General features: G+C 35.1%; 8 protein-coding genes and 1 non-coding gene across 9 annotated transcripts; 5 read left to right on the forward strand and 4 right to left on the reverse strand.

Annotated features, from left to right (window-relative positions):
- Positions 1–715: 715 nt before the first annotated feature.
- On the forward strand, positions 716–1180 carry CUE4 (Cue4p; the record flags this gene model as incomplete). The annotated part of the gene is made up of 1 exon (XM_447988.1): positions 716–1180. One exon carries the CDS (start codon positions 716–718, stop codon positions 1178–1180), a length of 465 nt encoding a protein of 154 aa, XP_447988.1.
- Positions 1181–1404: 224 nt separating this feature from the next.
- On the reverse strand, positions 1405–3042 carry CAC2 (Cac2p; the record flags this gene model as incomplete). The annotated part of the gene is made up of 1 exon (XM_447989.1): positions 1405–3042. One exon carries the CDS (start codon positions 3040–3042, stop codon positions 1405–1407), a length of 1638 nt encoding a protein of 545 aa, XP_447989.1.
- Positions 3043–4368: 1326 nt separating this feature from the next.
- On the forward strand, positions 4369–9381 carry NUP188 (Nup188p; the record flags this gene model as incomplete). Its single annotated transcript, XM_447990.1, has 1 exon — positions 4369–9381. One exon carries the CDS (start codon positions 4369–4371, stop codon positions 9379–9381), a length of 5013 nt encoding a protein of 1670 aa, XP_447990.1.
- Positions 9382–9742: 361 nt separating this feature from the next.
- Positions 9743–12979, forward strand: MDM1 (Mdm1p; the record flags this gene model as incomplete). The annotated part of the gene is made up of 1 exon (XM_447991.1): positions 9743–12979. The coding sequence occupies one exon, from the start codon at positions 9743–9745 to the stop codon at positions 12977–12979; it is 3237 nt and encodes a 1078-aa protein (XP_447991.1).
- Positions 12980–13360: 381 nt separating this feature from the next.
- On the forward strand, positions 13361–14155 carry SEC65 (RNA-binding signal recognition particle subunit SEC65; the record flags this gene model as incomplete). Its single annotated transcript, XM_447992.1, has 1 exon — positions 13361–14155. The coding sequence occupies one exon, from the start codon at positions 13361–13363 to the stop codon at positions 14153–14155; it is 795 nt and encodes a 264-aa protein (XP_447992.1).
- A 784-nt stretch (positions 14156–14939) lies between these two features.
- On the reverse strand, positions 14940–15611 carry URA5 (orotate phosphoribosyltransferase URA5; the record flags this gene model as incomplete). Its single annotated transcript, XM_447993.1, has 1 exon — positions 14940–15611. The coding sequence occupies one exon, from the start codon at positions 15609–15611 to the stop codon at positions 14940–14942; it is 672 nt and encodes a 223-aa protein (XP_447993.1).
- A 469-nt stretch (positions 15612–16080) lies between these two features.
- PML39 (Pml39p) lies at positions 16081–17076 on the forward strand (the record flags this gene model as incomplete). The annotated part of the gene is made up of 1 exon (XM_447994.1): positions 16081–17076. The coding sequence occupies one exon, from the start codon at positions 16081–16083 to the stop codon at positions 17074–17076; it is 996 nt and encodes a 331-aa protein (XP_447994.1).
- A 125-nt stretch (positions 17077–17201) lies between these two features.
- On the reverse strand, positions 17202–17273 carry tQ(CUG)2. The gene has a single exon. It is a non-coding gene; the product is annotated as a tRNA-Gln (tRNA).
- A 568-nt stretch (positions 17274–17841) lies between these two features.
- GVI51_J06523 (uncharacterized protein) lies at positions 17842–18180 on the reverse strand (the record flags this gene model as incomplete). The annotated part of the gene is made up of 1 exon (XM_447995.1): positions 17842–18180. The coding sequence occupies one exon, from the start codon at positions 18178–18180 to the stop codon at positions 17842–17844; it is 339 nt and encodes a 112-aa protein (XP_447995.1).
- Between the last annotated feature and the right edge of the window lie 593 nt (positions 18181–18773).

Here is an 18773-nt window from a genome sequence, read left to right on the forward strand (position 1 = left end):
AGTTATATATAATGCTTTCCACAAGGTTAGGTAATTTTGTGATCAACAATAATGGACCCCTCTTTCGCAAAGCAAGGGTCTTGGGCAATATGCACAATATCAGGATGCACATCACCCCTCCCCCCCCTTCCTTCGTCCTGCAGACGTTATCGGTTCGCTCGAAGAGAGAATCTGCTCAGACTTTTGGCTAGTTCTCATCTTCATTGTCACTTCCCACCAGTTGTTGATGGTCAAGAGGAACTATCTTATTAGCAGTTCATACAACATTTGCATACTGCTTCAAAATCTAAACAGAGCCATATCGACTTTGCTGTAGTTTAAATATATGCCGATCAGAGAATTACTAACTAGAGGGTTCTATATGAGAAAGCTCTAATCTCATCCTCAGGCACAAAACTGTATGTAAATGATCACATATCTTGCTGTACATTGATCTATTCAAATAGACATGCTCAAGTGTCATGTCAAATCCATAAGGGTGTACTACAAATCAAGCATCTTTGCTCTTTATAAGTCTCAGTTTTGCAATTTGTTAGTGCTCATCGGAAGTTTCCCATTTTGAAAAATCATTATTGGAACTTTAATGCAAAGCCGATGAGCGTGCCAATTGCAGAATATAAAGACAAATCATGGAAGTTTAATTATAATACTCATAATTCTTGCCTTTGCAACTGCCAATATAGATCGTTTAGCGAGTAGATTAGTACATAGTACAATGGATCTGTCTACAAAAGTATTCTTGGGTTTGCTGGTGGCGTTCATTTTGGTGGTAAAGAGGTATCTCAACCAACCTACTCATAAGAATATAAATAAAACTGTGGATATTAGCAATGACGGAGAAGAAATAGATAAGGATGTTCTTGTATCTGGCAAAGATCAAAAGACTGTCAAGAGGCGGAGGAAGAGACGTGTGACTGAGGGAATGATTGAGATTGTTTCTACATTAGCCCCACACCTGGATGTAGAACAGATCAAATATGACTTGGAAAAGACAGGCTCTGTAGAGTTGACCGTCGAGAGATTATTGAAAGGTGAAGAGTTTGAATTTCCACCAAAGGAGGATGAAAGCTCAACTGCAAATAATAGCAAGAGTAATGAAGAACCACAAAATGAAGAAGATTACTACGAAGACTACCACACTGAAACTGATAGTAGCGACTCAGAAGACGACGATGACTAAGACTTCCAAATATTATTTTCTATTCTATTATTTTCGCATTATATTTATAGAAGAGTGTATTTCATATTTATAGCTCCTGTCAGCAGGACAGCTCAGTAAGCAGAACCACTTAACTAGCTTCACAATAGTAATATCTAATAAAGATACTATGCAAAGTTAAGATATTATCGAAAGTGACTTAATAATGATATCCAATTATAAATATGAATTGACTTATATATTATTTACGAATTTTCAGTCTCCGTGTTCTTAATTATTTCTAAGGTCTTTGCGTCATCTTTATTCTCCTTATCATTACCAGTAGCATCCGGTGTACTAGCGCTATCAGTAGTACTCTTATTAGTATCTACCTTCGATTTTTTCCTAACTGGAAGGATGTTAATTATATCATGAGATCGCTTTGGCTGCTTTACTTCTGACGCATCTTCTCTATTCAAGCTTATCTCTTCTTTCACAATAGTATTAGTGAAACTTGGTTTCTTCGTTCTCCGACCAAAAACCGCTGTATTTATAGAAATAGCAGAACAAAAACCGTCAGTAGATGAAACCATAACCATATCACCTCTGGGTGACCATGTTAAATCAGTCAATGGCGTGTAATGCAAATTACTTACTATCGAAATAGGTTCAATATTTTCGGTATCATAGAAGATAACTTGGTTAATTGTAGCAATAGCAAAAACTAGTTTATACGGAAGATCCACATACGGTTTATTGGAGGTCCGTTCATAGAAAATGGGACTAAATGCTACAGCAACCGCTGGTTTCTTGAAGAACGGCAGACATATGCTAGGTTTACCCAAATTTTGTTTGATCGCAGCTCTTGTGTATATGAATACCGCATTATTAAAATCACTCGATGCGGAGGTATTAATACTATTAGATTGTGAACTCTCTTCACCATCATCTTTCGTTCCTATACTAGTAGAAGTTGGATGGTTCTTGATTAGTCCAGTTGGGACTACAAGAAGACTACCACAAGGGGACATCACTAATCTCCTAAAAAAAGATGGCAGTGTTTCATTGTGATATAAGTAAGATGATTTTTGAACTGAATAGTCAATTTTGCGACTACTAGCATCTTCGTCTATAAAAGGCAGTTCGCTCTTGAATATTCTATTTTTGAGCTTAAGCCTTTTTATCAATTCTGTAGATGTTGTTGAACTAGTTATATCTTTTGAATCTCTTAATTCAATTTCATAGATATTAATAGACCTATCAACTGATTGTGAGATAATGTATTGATTTAATGGATCCCAGGTAACACCTTGAACATAATGGTTGTGATCTTTTGCAAATGCAACACAGTTTCCTGTATCAACATTAAACACCTTTAAGCTGTTGTCCATTGAAGCTGTTACCAGATATTTGTCGTCAGGTGACCATGATAAATCATAAATTTCTGAAGCACCACCACCCGGCATGTTATCTAAGTCATTTGCCGTGCCTCGTAAACGTTTCCAAACAGCCCAACCATCACCTTCAACAGGTTCATCTCCCATACGTTGTTGTTTCTTGCGTGTTTCTTCGTTAGTTAGTTTCCATAGCAGAACCTGCCCATCATCACCAGCAGATGCCAAGACGTTCCCTCTATGATCAAACCGTATTACGTTTACAGCTTGTTCGTGCAATGATAAACCTGATAAAAAGTCAATTGTATCCACTTTACAAGTACCTTTACCTGTTTCCTCACAATTCAAACGCCATAATCTGACCTTGTTGTCCCCGCCTGCAGTGAACAACTCACCCTTCTCATTAAAGTTCTCATCATCATTATCATCGTCAGCCTGACTTCCACGAAAGGTAATACTATACACAGGTTGTGACTCATGCCAATATATTTGTAGATTAGTCGCCTCCATGTTAAATTTGAGATATCACCTAATGTCTTGGTCCTATATTCTTTTCAACACACCTTAAAATTACCAACTTCTCAATCATAACTGGCAATTTAAATGTGTCGATGCCCTAATCATTACTTCAGTTTTTTTTTTTTTTATTTTAGAAACTCAACTCATCGCAATTGATGAGATTTTTCGTGTTAACTTCGAAACAGTAGGCAATTTTTTTTTTCACTTTTGATGACAGTTGTGTTCAACATGAGAATCCTTCATATTGAGTGTTGGTATAACTTATTAATACAATGTCCTATCAGAAAGTTATAGTAAATCAAACGCGTATTATAACTTTAAGGAAACGTTGTACCAGAATGATAAATTGTACAGGTATTCTACTTTATTCTGTGGGAGATACATTCCATTTCTATTGGTTATGATGCTAGGACGTGCACACTTAAATAATAGTCGTCAGACGACGACCTGAGTTTGCATTCTAGTTTTAACCAGTTTTATTCACATTTTTAACCCCCAATCTCTGTTGCACATATGTCAAATTCCCGGCCAGCTCAATTAATATACTGGTCGGAGCCGTAATTGTGCAGATATCAATATATGGTTGTGTTACCTTTCGAGGTAGTACAATCTGCATACGAGTCACTCTGTTCTTTTTTGAACTGTAATTGTCCCAGTTCTTGAACTTTCTATTACTGGAAAGTTCAAAGAACTACGATAATCTAGTTATCTGACGGGACCTCTGGCTCAATAGCATACATATACCCAACCCCCTACCCCCACCTTCTCTTACTGAGATCCTTTGTAAATCTAATAAACCTATCCAATAGGTATTTTAAGACCTATTATCTAGATAAGCACAGAGCTGTTTTGATCCTTGCCGGCTACAGAAAGATCCAATTCACCATAGTGCTCGGCTAAACTTTCTTATTAAATTTTGTAGTATCATGTTCTTCATCAATAGCTGCTCACTAGTCACATACTTCAGCCGCTCAAGATTCAGCGGCTGAAAGCAGATCTCATCCTTATAAGCTTCTAGTAAACAGCTTATACACATCATTCAACACGTCGTACTAATCTTAACGTCATTTTTTTTCTTTGAAATTTTGTCCTCATTACGAACTTCAAAAATGGGAACTTGGAAATCTAAACATTATTAGATGGGCTTAAAGTGGTCTATCCTGTGCAATTGACGTATACACTACTAATAACTCTTCGGTTATCTTTGGAAGGGCAGGGCTGAAGGAACTCTTATATAATAGGGTTCTTATTTTAAGAAAGATTGGTTTCCGTGCTTTTTTAACCTTTTAAAAAGGAACATACCCGAGATCTATATTCATGATGGCGATGACGATGGAGTACAGAGACGTTGCCGGGTTTCTAAATAGCATTGAGGATGATGCGATAAACAAGGAGCATATTAATGCCGTCAGCGCATTTCTAGAGAAGAATAAAAGGCAGTTACTGGAATTGCAATTGGGATCAAATGAGAGCACCAAGCACAATGATAACAACGATACTAAGAGAATTATTGCTAGGAAAATATTGGGATATGACTACGATTTTGAGGGGTCCAATGAGTATAATTTGAATGAGTTTCTGGAGAAAGAATTGTTGGAACGTAACTCGATGGTGGATATTATGGTTGATCTAAATACTAGGCGGCACATATGCGATAGATACATTCCTGATTTGAATGTAAACAATGCAAAGAATGAGGATTCATTGACCGGAAGAATATCGACTGTTATTGATGTTCTGCTGAATACTCTAACAGCAACAAATAGTGTCGACGAATGTGTCTTACAATGTATGGACCACTTGGAAGAGTTGCACCTCGACAATGAGGACACAATCCAAGATATAATTGATTTGATCATCAACTATAACATTCTGTATTGTTTCAAACTATTGAAGTTATTAACACTATACATAATAAACCGTAACGTGGCTGTCTCTTTAACCCAGAAATGGTTTTCTAATTTTAGCGAGATTGTTAATCAAGTTACACTAATATCTTCTACCCATTCAAACAGAAGATTCTTGGATAATACAGAAAGGTCAATGGTTGATACATTATTCATTGCTAAATTAGAATCAACAATTTCCATTGTATCAATAGTGTTTTTGGGATTATCTAGCGCTCGAGAAGATAGCAATCTCAATATGGATACTGACTTCCTACATGACGTTGCTACATTCGAACTAGTACACTCTGTTCTGTTGGATGAGATGCATAAAAAGCGTATGCCAATTGTTCTGTATATGTGGTCTTTTATTCTTTGCGCAAAATCAATTATAGCAGAGGATGATAGCGACGAAATAACATCGATTAACGAGCTAGATTTTATTAGAAAATGCTTTCCACAAGATTCAATTCATTCTATGAGTATACTATTTGCTAAAAATGCAGAAGATATTGGTCTCTTGGCGAAGTTCCTTGAGACATCAAACTGCATAAGAAACGATAATATCTTCACTACTCTATTTGCATCTTTCATGACATTATCGGTCAATTTTATCCCTTTTACAGCATCTACTACTAAAATTATCAAATCAGTGCTTAATGATCTACCAAGGGGTGTCATCGAGAACTTTATTTCAAATAATGCATTTATTACAAAATTCGATACAATCAAGGCAAAATTACCTCTAATTGATGAAGGTTTACTTCCCTTTATTAATCTCACTTCAATAAATGAGGAGCTGGCTGAATTTAACTGGGAAGCATTTGGCTCTTATGCTGTAAAAATGCCATTAGGCTCAATAGATTATGATGTGGCGGATAGAAGTAATAGTAACGATTCTTCTACCCTAGAGCAAATTCAACTCAGCTCTGAAGTGTTGGTAAAACCACCATTTGAACAAGATGATGATGTATTAATGCCACTCCCCAAATCGACAAAGGCTTTTATTGTGGCTGACGTGCCCGCAATTACCTCTGGGAAGGAACATACAAAAGACTCAATAGTGAAATACAATTCTGAAGATGGAAGTAGTAACTTTACGACAAATAATGTTACTAACGAAACGCTTCTTGTCTTTGACTATCAGTATAATGGATGGTCATTGCTAGGAAGAATATTACAAAATTTATCCATTTTATACACTGTCAAAGGGAATGATATCAATTATGAACAAAAGGAATTTATGATAGCCGCTATCAGTCTTTTGTCTAATATCATGTCTTCTACTATACCTGTTGATCATTCAATTAAAATATTAGAGTCACTTTCTTCGCAATTATCCAAACCAAGAGATGATGACATAATATCTGTGGTATTTAAAATTTTTGAAAGAGCTTTGCATAAGAGAAATTATGAGCTACTGTGCATTTGTGCCTCCTTTACTAATGTTCTAGTCCGTAGATTCCCACACTTCGTATGGGCCTACCTTTCGACTTCTGACTTGTTAGATCACTACGGAAAATCCGGACTTGTGAATATTATTTTAGGATCAATTGAGCTAACAAATGGTGAATATGACTTTACAATTTCTATCGCTAAGATGACTGTAGGCTTGATTGATGATGCTGTTACCACTAGCCTATATTCTGATTCTGGGGTACCATTGAAGACTAAAAAATCGATTTTATCAAACCTTATCGTTCATTTGCTAAATGTTTATGAAAGTTTTCAGTTCTGGAAATATTCTAAATCTATAGAACAAAGATTTGAGCTCTCTCTGGAACTAACAAAAGCCTTTTCAAAAATACTCTACTTTGTTCACGGAATTGATTCAGAAACACCTCCGGAAAACAAAATTACGAATGTACTTTCAAAAGCAGCGGATACAATCACCAACGCATTCTTAGTCCCAGACTCCTACGATCCTCCTGTGGTGATCTCATTAATAAATACTATCACATCCCCCAAGAATAAAACAATTTATATTTTTGGAAATGGGCTATTTGATGAACTATATGATCATGTTGTTCAAAAAGCATACGATTTAGCTAATCTTCTGGTTTCTATTAGAGGAGTTTCAAAACTCAATGCCAGCTCTCTTGAAAGGATGTTGTTTTGCCAATCACCTAAATTAATCGACATTTATTTAACTAAACCAACATTAAAAATATCAATAGTGAAATTATTGAACAGCCTGGTTGGAGTACCATGGTCTAGTGAGTATCCATTTTTGTACTCATATCTTGGACATACTTACTCTGAAAAGTTTTTGTCTTCAATTATCAAGGATTTGACCACAACACTACAGGATTATCAACTGGCAAAGACGCTATATGTTTTTTTTGGAACTTTGATAAGAAGCAAACAAGATGGTTTATCAATCCTATTCCTAACGGGAAGAGCTCCGGATAAAGCTATATCGTCCAGTTTAAAGAATACTTCGAAAGACAACCAAATTTCTATCTTGAACGTATTGAAGAACAATGCAAAAAAAATGGATCAATATCCTGAGACAACCTGCTGTTATTTGCTTGAGGCCATATCCTATGCATTTAATACATGGAGTAATGCGAGAAACTTAGATGAAGACAATGACTTTATTGTATCTCTGCTTAATAAGCTGGAAAATTTAATGGATGCAACTGTTGGAACTAATTCCTCAGACGATAGCCAGGTGACTCATGACAAAGAATTGAAAAGACGCTATAAGCTAATTGCTAGAATTGTAGAGATTTTTGCTCTATACATTTTTACATCGAAAAACCCTAATAGTGATTTAATGTCTTTGCTTGAAAGTGACAAGATTGTTCCTCACCTCCAAAAGTTTTTCTTGATCGAAGGTTACCAAAGTGACTTACAGACAAACCTAGAGAAGAATATATCAGAAATTTGGAACAAAGCAGAACTTTCTATGTTCGCTCTTTCACCTATTGCCAAAACATTCATTAATTTTGACGATAACATTTTTGACATTTCGATATTGGATCAATGTTTAGGTAATGACTCGTCTTGGACTGGTACCGATAGCATAAGAAATCAAATTATCGATGCATCTTCTAATTTACAAAGCACAGTAGCTCAAGTAGCTGCAGCTAAATCATGGGGCGCTTTAATTACTGCTTTCATCAAGAGAAAAAATAGTATTGTTCCAGAATGCTACATGTCTTTGCTATCCGATCTTTTACAATATAATATCGAGTATGGCGTTGAAGCTCCTATTTTCACAGATGTTTATATGGAAAGATTAGAGCTTGTGTTTTTTTTCTTGTACAATATTCACAATAACGGTCAACAGCTTCCAGATAAAAATATCCAAAAACTATTAGCTCAATTATTAGAAATACTCAAAAGTCCAGAGGTTAATTTTTTGACAAATATACCGGAAAATACTGGTTCATTGCTATACAGACCAATATTACGTTCCATCTTACTATTACTATCTATGGTAAAAGATGGCCCTCAATTTGTGGAGCTAAATGCCGACCTTCTAATACAAACCAACGAAGAATCCTTCTGTAAAGGACTATATTTGCTATTCTCTAATATTCTCTCCGAAATCAATAGCATGAAAGCTACATCTGGACAATATTCTATTGCAAACATCGATGAAAAAATTCAGGACATTTCTCTATTACTGAATATAGTTGTAAAAACACAGGAGCTAAACCCCTCTTCAGAATTCAATTCCATTTTTGCTTCATCACTTTATGAAGTGGGTACATTACAAGTGATGCTAAATTTATATTCCAGCTCCCATTTGTATTTAGTCAACGATGAACCAATCCTGGGTCAGTTAAGTTTGAGCATTATTGCAGAATTGTGCATGATAAGAGAAGTTGCAGAAAAACTTATAACTAATGGACTATTTACAGTTCTTGTTGAATCTCCACTTTCGGTTGCGTTACAGAGAAATGCGATTAAAACTTCAAGTCAACCAAGGATCCATTATATTTGGAGCAATGGATTATTGTCAATTACCTTAATTCTATTGAGTAACTTCGGTTCGAAAATCTTACCAGAGACCTATCTTTTCATCTCTTACTTTTCCAATCAGATCGGAAATGTCTTGAGTTCTTGGTTCGACAGCAACATGTCTGTATCAACTGCTTTAGTCAATGAAACTAAACAAATAATCCTATTGCAAAAAATGCTGGAGGCTATAAACAAGGTCAATTCAGTATCCACATCCAGAAACAACAGTACAGTTCAGAACCCGGATAATGTGAAACAAATCCCAGGTCTTGTTTCAGAACAGGACTATAAGCAATTGAATTCTGCCTTGAAGAAATTGTTAACTCATCCAAAATATCTAAATTCCAGAATAGTTGCTTCTACGACTGATGAACAACATATGCTGGAGGAAATAAGCAGACGAAATGAGCTGTCCACGATCATTTCTAATCAAATCAAAGAAATACAAGATTTGCTTTTTGAAACATTGTAAACAGTAGTATCGTCAACAATATAGTTAAGTAGAGAAACCATATAGTTAAGTAGAGAAACCATAGATATATCTTGGTGGACTTCAAACCTAAGAATTCAACTAAATCAGTTAATGATAAATATATACTACTCAAAGTTACTTCGAACGGCTTAAAATCTCAATGGATACCTTTTGTCATAAGAATGATAATAACCTAATAACTTGAAGATAGTCATTGATACAAGTTTATTCCAGAAATACTTTCTTCAATCCAGGCCACGAATGTAATATTAACTAAAAAAAAATTTATTTTATGCTGTATGCTGAATGATATATATTTTCGAGAAGATTGCTAGCTGAGACTTTGTGATATTACCATTGAATGCAAAAACTGCCGAGCGTGTTTGGGTTCGCAATCCTTTTATTTGTACCATCCTTATTTAGAAATGGCTTGTTAATTCTATGCATACTGTCTTTGGCCATAATATTTTTGCTTTGCAGCATAATTAAACTGCAGAATTTTATTACAGGATCACACTTCAAGAGTAAACGAATAAATGAAATAGTTTCGTGTCATAAAAATATACTACCAAATAATGTGGCCACCTATAAAAGTAAATTTATTACAATTGATAAATATCCTCGAACTGCATCAGAAATCAGGGAAATTATCGAGTTTATTGTCACTGATTTTATACAATCATGGCTTTTAAGAATCGAGAAGGATAACGACCAATCTCTTCCCAATTTAATTCAGTCCTTACTAGAGAATACAACTGATAAAATAGCGACTATTCAAGCAGACAAAAATATTGTTGATATCATTAGTACAAAATGTATCCCCAAGATTACAAAGCACATAAACATCTATAAACGATGTGTAACTACAGAAGCTAATTTGAAAAGGCAAACCACTCTTCATAAAAATAGCTTGCATTTAGCTGTAGAATTCAACAAGTACCAAAAGTTCCACAGAAATGTCTCACTCAGAAACCATATCTTGGATGATAGTGTAAAAAACTATTGTTTGGATAAAGCCCAGCTCATCCAGAAAAGAATTTTGAATGAGAATGAGGCTTCTTCCACAATTGTTTCATCTTTAGTGAAAGAGATACTGGCAGGCTCTGTATTGTATCCTTTAATTAATAAACTAATAAATCCGTATGATATTAATCTACAGATAATATCAATGTCTGAAAGAATTTTGAAAGAAACTAAACAAGTGTCTCGCATTCGACAGCTATTAAATGAAGAAACTGATACTTCAGGTACTACGGAAGAACTGATAAATAACGCTAAAGTATGGTGGTTATTTAAAGAACTGCCCATAAATAATAAGCAATATGAGTTGAGCCTGAGATATATTACCACATGCGGACAAATCGTACCTTTACATAATATAGGATACGTACTATTATTATGCTTTGGTATCCTCGATGATAATATCGATAAAAAGGCATCAAAACAAAGGCTATTACTGATGCTGAACTTAGTTGAAATGCGACTGAAAACTTTTAATTCTAAGTTAATATATGGTCCTTCTTTATCTTCAAAGGTGCTTAATTCTAAGAATAGTTGGAGGGAATCAACACAATTTGTAAAAAATTTTATTAGCACTATTACATTTGCTGATATAGTTCAACAAAACGAATTGATATTGTTCTTCGAAGAATTTTTGGCGAATGAAAATAATATAAATCTGAAACCATTGCTATCATTTATTTGTGAATCCAATCTCATTTTGACTCCACTTGATGATAGTTACGAGGAAGACCAATCAATTGTAGAGCCACTTGCTTTTTACAGGCAACTAAAACAGTTCATAACTGAAACCATGATACATGCTTTGCGAAATATAAATGCAGAACGGACAGATAATATCATGAATTTTATGTCACAAAACGAACCTGATATGAATATATACTTTATTGATTGTCTGAAAAGTATCCGATTTTTGAACAATTTAGTTGAAAACATCCTAAAGCAATACTTTGAACAGTTTAAGTCATCAGCTTCATTTCTGAATATGATCACATCCTCCAAATTTTTCCAAACTAATGTTTACATAAAAGGTATTCTAGAATTTTCCCTGAGACAAAAAAGTGAAGATTACTCTCAAGAAAATGCAACAAATATGGGTACAAAAAACTCCAGAATTGATCAGAAACTGGAGTCTATAATCTTTGAAAACGGTATACTTGCAAATGATCTACCCAAAAGAAATGTAGAGGACTCCACTCTTGCCAACGCCTTGCTGGATAACTATGACAAAGATAAGTCTATAGATGATATCCAACTTTCAGTACCTCAAGAGAGCAAAGAATTACTATTCAGACCAGGTTTAAAGAGTTTCAAAGATATCAAAGAAGCCATAGCAGATCTAACATTAAAGATCAATCAAACTGAAAAGGAAGATGAAATACTAGATCATCTATTACTAAAGGCGGAATTAATCAATGACAAGGAACAATTGCGAATTCTATCAAAGTCAAAACGCGCAATGAAGAAAGATATAGAGCGAATGGATGTTGCAAGACAACTTCTTCTAATCCAAGAATCATCCAATGCATTATATGGCACAACCGAAGTGTCAATATCTTCTTTTTATGAAGATGTAGATGAAGGCGGTAAAAAACTAATTACCTTTTATTTGGTAAATGTTAAACGACAAAATGGCGATAAATCTACTTCATGGGAAGTTTCAAGGAGATTCAATGAGTTTGCTGTACTATACAAGTACTTGCACGCCAATTACTCTAAAAAGTTAAAAAAGTTAGATCTCTCATTTCCATCTAAGATTCCAATTACAGAAAATTACAACATTGCTAAAGTTGACATATGCAATGAAAGAAGGATTAAATTTGAACTATTTTTAAATCAGCTCTTACAAATTCAAGAAATTTGTGAGGATGATTTATTTAGGACGTTTTTGACCAACCCCTTATCATTCAGTATAAACAGAAACCCCGAAGAATTACCTTTGATTAACAATTCCCAAAGCTATGAGTGCATACCAGAACTTTCTTTAATGGATGAGGGTCTTAGATCAACTGATGATTTAGTTTACGACAATAAATACCTTACTTCTCATTATGCAAAGGTACCCACATCGAACGAAACGAAATCAACTGTAAAGATTATCTCAGAATTCTTTATAGCAATATTTTCCAGTAGAACAAACTCGCGCTGGCTGCGAGGAAGAGCTATTGTGACACTATTACAACAATTAATGGGGAGCACCATTGACAAATACATGAAAGAGCAGGGTGATAAATGGAGCTCAGATAGTCATGTTAGTGATCTACTGGCTAGCTTAAAATTCTTATTATGGGGACCTAATGGAACTTTTAGGAGACCTAAGGTGGACAAGAAGGAAATAAGTAGCAATGAAAAACGCAAAGTAGAAATCAAGGCCTTCCAAATGATGCAAACCTTGTTTATCGAGCAATTTGGGACTTTTATAGGTTACCAAAGGTCAAAGGAAGCATCAAAGTCACTGCATGAGATGCTTCAGAATCAATATTTGAATTGCAATCTAGTCTTCGAGCTATTCGATGACATTATAGATGAATTCTTACTTAGAAAAGAGGAACTAGAAACAAACAAAATAACTATGTAAGCTTTACTGTGATTCTTGTTCATGCTGAATTATTTGCGAGTGAAAACACAAATTTATAGACTAGTTAAACTCAATTTTAAATTCGATCAGTACAACTGTTCCAACTTACAATGGCTTCCTCTTCATTGGATTGTATATTATAGTTCTATATATCATATACGACGTATTTCTACCAAGCCCGATGAATTTGTTTTTTAGTTTGTAGGAAGTTTGGTTTTAGCAGCGATGGTAATAGCTGACAAGTAGCGATAGCTTTACAGTTTTCGCAGCAGTCAAATGTTTATCATCTAAACTAAATTTATTTTGAATTATTTACAGTATTGTTTTTCCTTATAGGCCAGTTGTTTACCAAATTGAACACAATAAGAATATTATCCAAGCATGCCGAAGTTGGAAGAAATTGAAGACTACGATGACATCGACAATATGGATATGGATCTGGCGGAGCTGGATCCAACTTTGAATACACCAATTGCTCCAAAGATAACACCCACAGTGGTCAGAAGTCAGGATATTGAAGAAGAAGAACGTAAAAAGCAATATGCTGGTAGCAACAAGGAAATGATAAGTTTCATCAACCCTCAAACAGGTAAAGTTGAAGAATCCGCCCCAATCACAAAACAAGAACTAGATGAGGTTAAAAAATTCCAAGTTTTATATCCTTGCTATTTTGATAAAAACAGATCACACAAGGAGGGTAGAAGAGTTCCAATAGAAATGGCTGTTGAGAATCCGTTGGCAAAAACTATATCAGATGCTGTGCGTGAATATGGCTTACTATCTATATTTGAAGGTGACAAATGTCATCCGCAGGACTTTGGTAACCCAGGAAGAATCAGGGTTTTGCTCAAAGAAGAAGGCAAGTTAGTTCCAAGTGCTTCTAAGTTCTCTGGTGGTAAAAGACAACTCATGAAGCTTGTTGCTGAGTATTTACAGAAGCATCCCACAACTGTGGAATCCCTAAGGGAACTACCATATGGTCCAGATTTTGATAATATAGAGTTTAAGAAGATTCCTAAAGTCAAAGGGTTTAAGATGAACGATATAGTACCGCTACATAGTCCATACTTGTGGGGCCACCCAATGACGAAATCAATCTATGAAGCTCCTAAGATTGAAGCACCTGAAAAGCAATTCAAGGCTCCTAAGAACAAATTCAAGGTTGTTAGAAGGTAATTTCAGTCAAACTTAATGATGCATGGAATATATTGAAATTGATGATATATGATACTACAATAGAAGTCAACATTTCCTAAATAATAGCTGCTTGAGTAATTCTTGTCCAGCAATTTTTCAATCTTATCGAGTAATGGAGACAAAAATATAATCAAGAGATATTACCCTTTATCTATCTGTATAATAATGTTTACTATAATTGGCACATACGTTTGTTTTTTTAGGTTACCGCACCAAATATGACCATTGCCCAGAAATGAAGTGAATGCAAGAAGATATGACTAAGGACTAAGGTAAATAAATTTTGATTTAGAATAAAATAGAAAGAACATCTATAGAAGAGGAACTGTTTTTTTCTATGACATTGGGCATCAGATGGATGAGGTATGTAGCAGACATGTAGGAAGATAATGGTATGGTAGAAGCAATAGCCAAAGTGAAAGCTAATAATATAAGCCAACTTGGCTCATCTCAGCAGCTCCATTTATTGTATTCAACAAGGTTATCATTGTTGACCAATATAAAGTAGAGGAAGTTTGGAGGGGATTGGTAGCTAGAGATACAAATTACCAACGAGCTTACATGATGAAGAACTGCAGATATGAAACTTTTTTGGAATAGATTGATAAAAAAAAACATTAGAAAAGAAAAGACAAAAACAACTACTACGTTAATCTATTAATGAGCGTGGAAATGAAAAATATTAGATATATTTCTGCTAAAACAGCATAGAGGATTGAAGTTCACAATAATTCCGATAATTACTGTAGAATCTGAATCTCATCTAGGCCCCGTACTTTTGCAAGTAGTCTTCAATTTTCTGTTTCTCCTCAGCGGTGATTCTACCATCCAAGAAATTAATAACATGGCTCAGTGATACAATGCTTAGAACTGGAATGTTGTATCTTTTACTTACAGCCTGGGTGGCGCTCATGCTATCTGTAGAATCTGGCGAGCCGACAACTTCTTGTCTATCTAGAGCGATGATAGATCCCACTACTTGACCTTGGTTGGCAGCAATAATCTCAAAGGCCTCGTTGATGGCAGTACCGGCGGTCATAACATCGTCGATAATCAAGATCTTCTTACCTTCTAGAGCTGCACCAACAATGTTACCACCTTCACCGTGGTCCTTGGCCTCCTTTCTGTTGAAAGCGTACTGGACATTTTGGAACTTCGAACCACCAATTTCAGCAAGCTTAACACATACAATGGCAGCTAAGGGGATACCTTTGTAAGCTGGACCGAAGATGATGTCAAACTTCAAGTCAGATTGGATAATGGCAATTGCATAGGCCGTGGCCAAGTTGGATAGCAGCTTACCAGTGTTGAACAAACCCAAATTGAAGAAATATGGGGATTGTCTGCCGGACTTCAAAGTGAAAGAGCCAAACTTCAAAGCTTGGGACTCAATGGCAAGCTCCAAGAAATTCTTCTGATAATCTTCCAATGGCATTGTACGATTCTATACTTTTTGCTATTCTTTCCTTCCTTTAGAGAATGACCCAATATTCTATTCCCAAAAAAAAATTCTCTTAACTGCCAAGAAATTAAGACAACCGAACAATTCAACCAAATATTTATTCCACAATGAAAGTTAATGAGTCTCTAACTATGATTCAAAATTTGAAATTCGAAATTTCTGAACCAAAATAGAATTGCTTGCTCTCTGTAAACTCAGGTTTACTGTGTGAAGATGGCCTCTGATGCCCAAAAGTTTGCCAAATTTCGTCAATTTTTCGTCAATTTTTCAGTTCAGAAAATTTTCATTTTTTTGTCTGGAAGAGCTTGTCTTGCCTGGGGGGGGTCACGGGACTTCCAATCAGCATTGAGGGCTGTTCACCGTCAGGTCATGATCACACACAGTTACAGAAAGGGTCTATTAGTTGGTAACCAGTGTGCTGTGTATTTGCGATGTGCTGTTCATGCAGGCAAATAAACTGATGGATCTGGAAGCGCGGTTGTTGCGATTATCTCGGGAGCTGGACTCCTATCATGGGCACCTAGTGCATCGAAATGAAGCGGTGCCCCGGACCGCTGAGCGGATCGTTAAGAGGAGGAAATACAGGAGCTGCGGTCCGCTTAAGAGTAATCGATTTCTGAGCTCGAAGAACATGAAGTTTAGAAAATTATACGAAAACTTGGTCGAAACAGAGAAAGAAAAGACACATTTACAATACACTCTAGCTGAAATTCTGGAGAAGTATCAACATTTACTAGATGGTACCAAGTACCTCGACATAGAATGGAGCAAATTAACAAATCCACTGACGTTGGTGGCTAATGGGTGGTCTATGCATAGAATTGTCGATAGGAAGGCCCCCGATGCTGGGGAAACTCACAATAGTTTAATATGCACTTGTTCGAATTGTCACCAGCTTATATCATTTAATTGTGATAAAACATCAATGGACTTATCTGACAAATTGGCTTTGAGAGGGTGGCTAACAGATAGTCATCTAAAAGACTGCTCTTGGAGACATTACCAGTTCCCTTTAGAAAGAGACTATTACCTAAACAAACATAATCTACTTGCCGAATTCCTATGTTTACAAAAGCTCAATTTACGAGCAACGATTGAAGTAGATATCTTCTATAGGAACAGCATTGATCAAATACGTTATTGTTTCAACATTAAAGATGAAAATAACCTGAAATTGTTTCTAAGAGGATTCTGGAGTTCGAATCCATCACACACGATAAAAGATTTCGTGACTTGCCAATACTGTTGTTGTAGATCAGCATTGACTTCATTATCTAAAAATGATCATGTCGGTCACTATCCTTGGTGCAGGTACCAAGATCAAGATCAACTATATCACCTAATTGAGGATGCAATTCATGATAGCTCCTATATTGTCAAGGAATTACCAATTGTGGCTAGATTGAATAAGTTGGAAAAGACCTTAGAGAAATTGTAAATAACTTTAACTACATGACATAATAAATTATACATAATTGCATGAACATTGATTATTCCAATGCTTAATCTGTCTACTTCATCGTCTATGTCATATACAGGATAAGAATCAAAAAAATAAAAAATAGGTCCTACCCGGATTCGAACCGGGGTTGTTCGGATCAGAACCGAAAGTGATAACCACTACACTATAAGACCCTGTAGGATTACGATTAATCAAGCGGAATTGGGATCTCAACAAAACAGTACAGACGATAAATTTCTGATTTATTTGAAATATACTTTCTCCATATCGTTAAGAAGACATGAACTTTTCACCTAAGAGCTATTGAAGTAAAAATGTGAACATATGAATTTTCTGCTAAAACTAGCATAAAGTTTTAACTGTGAACAGCCAATCCTCTCAAGACTGCTGCTGTCAGCGACTTTAGAATATATTTTAAATAACGAACAATAAAAGTAACACCTCTCGAGCCAGTAATATACCAAATAAAAAATAATCACAAATACAGTATATATTTAAAATATTAGATATAAAAATGCTTGGATTGGCATGCTTTTTACCTCATATCTTATAAATTAGAAACTGGACTTTAGTTTACAAATGGAGGAGGTGAAATGTTATATTTTCACTCCTATCAGTTCTAATATATCCATTTTGGACAACCATATATTTTCACAGATTTTTAATAGGATCCGTGTAACACTTATAACCTAAAGACAATTTCATGACATTAAACTAACGCATTGATATGTCTTAAATATCTCAAGCATCTTCCTCATCTTCATCTTCGACATTGTTTTGCTCGACAAATGTTTTTACCTTACCTACAAATTCTTCCCCTAGCTCTTTATCCAGAATCAGCACAATAAGACCATCACTTGTAATCTCATATTTAATGTGGCCTTCATTCGGTATACATATTTCATCATCAAACTTATCAAACCATTTATTCAGTAGATCAATTTCATCAATTTGAAAAGGTAATGTCAACTCATCCATAAATTCATGCATTACTTTCTTCTCTTCTTTCGAATCAGAAATGGTAATGTCTTCTTCCATTGGTTCTTCCAGAAGAACCATCATTCTGTATAAATTACTCATATTTTCTTAGTTTTTCCTGAGTATATAAAAGTGTACCAGCTTATTATTATACGGTTGTTAAACCAAAGATCTCACAGTAACTCGAAAGCAGTTAAAAGGATAATAGCAGCACTTACACACTTGTATAAGCTTCTATCACAAGCATTTGTATTGCTCTTGAGATCTATATTACAGTTCATAATTTGCGATGAGCAATGCTCATCGCAAAATTTTTGAATTACCGAGAGTCAACAAAGACGATGATCGATCAAAAGTAGTATTTCAATGTCATTGGGAACATTCATGCTGACTTTATAGAGTTGTATAATGCTTTCGTTATGATATGTATGAGAATAGTAAGGAATAAATATGCTGCTATTTACTTTAGAATTAGTTGTAGAAATAAAATGAATAAAAAGAAAATCGATGAAATAAAATTAAACCCAAAAGACTTCTTTATGCACTATTGACATAAAGATGCTTTACCACCAGTTGAATAATATTTTAGACCAAATGGTGATATCAAATAACACAAATGCAAAATAAAATGAGACTTAAAAAATAAGCTTGACGTTCAGCTTATTATCATTTGAAAATAATTTGGGAATGGAATG

The sequence above is a fragment of the Nakaseomyces glabratus genome, chromosome J (genome assembly GCF_010111755.1).
Source record: "Nakaseomyces glabratus chromosome J, complete sequence".
Taxonomy (NCBI): Eukaryota; Fungi; Ascomycota; class Saccharomycetes; order Saccharomycetales; family Saccharomycetaceae; genus Nakaseomyces; species Nakaseomyces glabratus.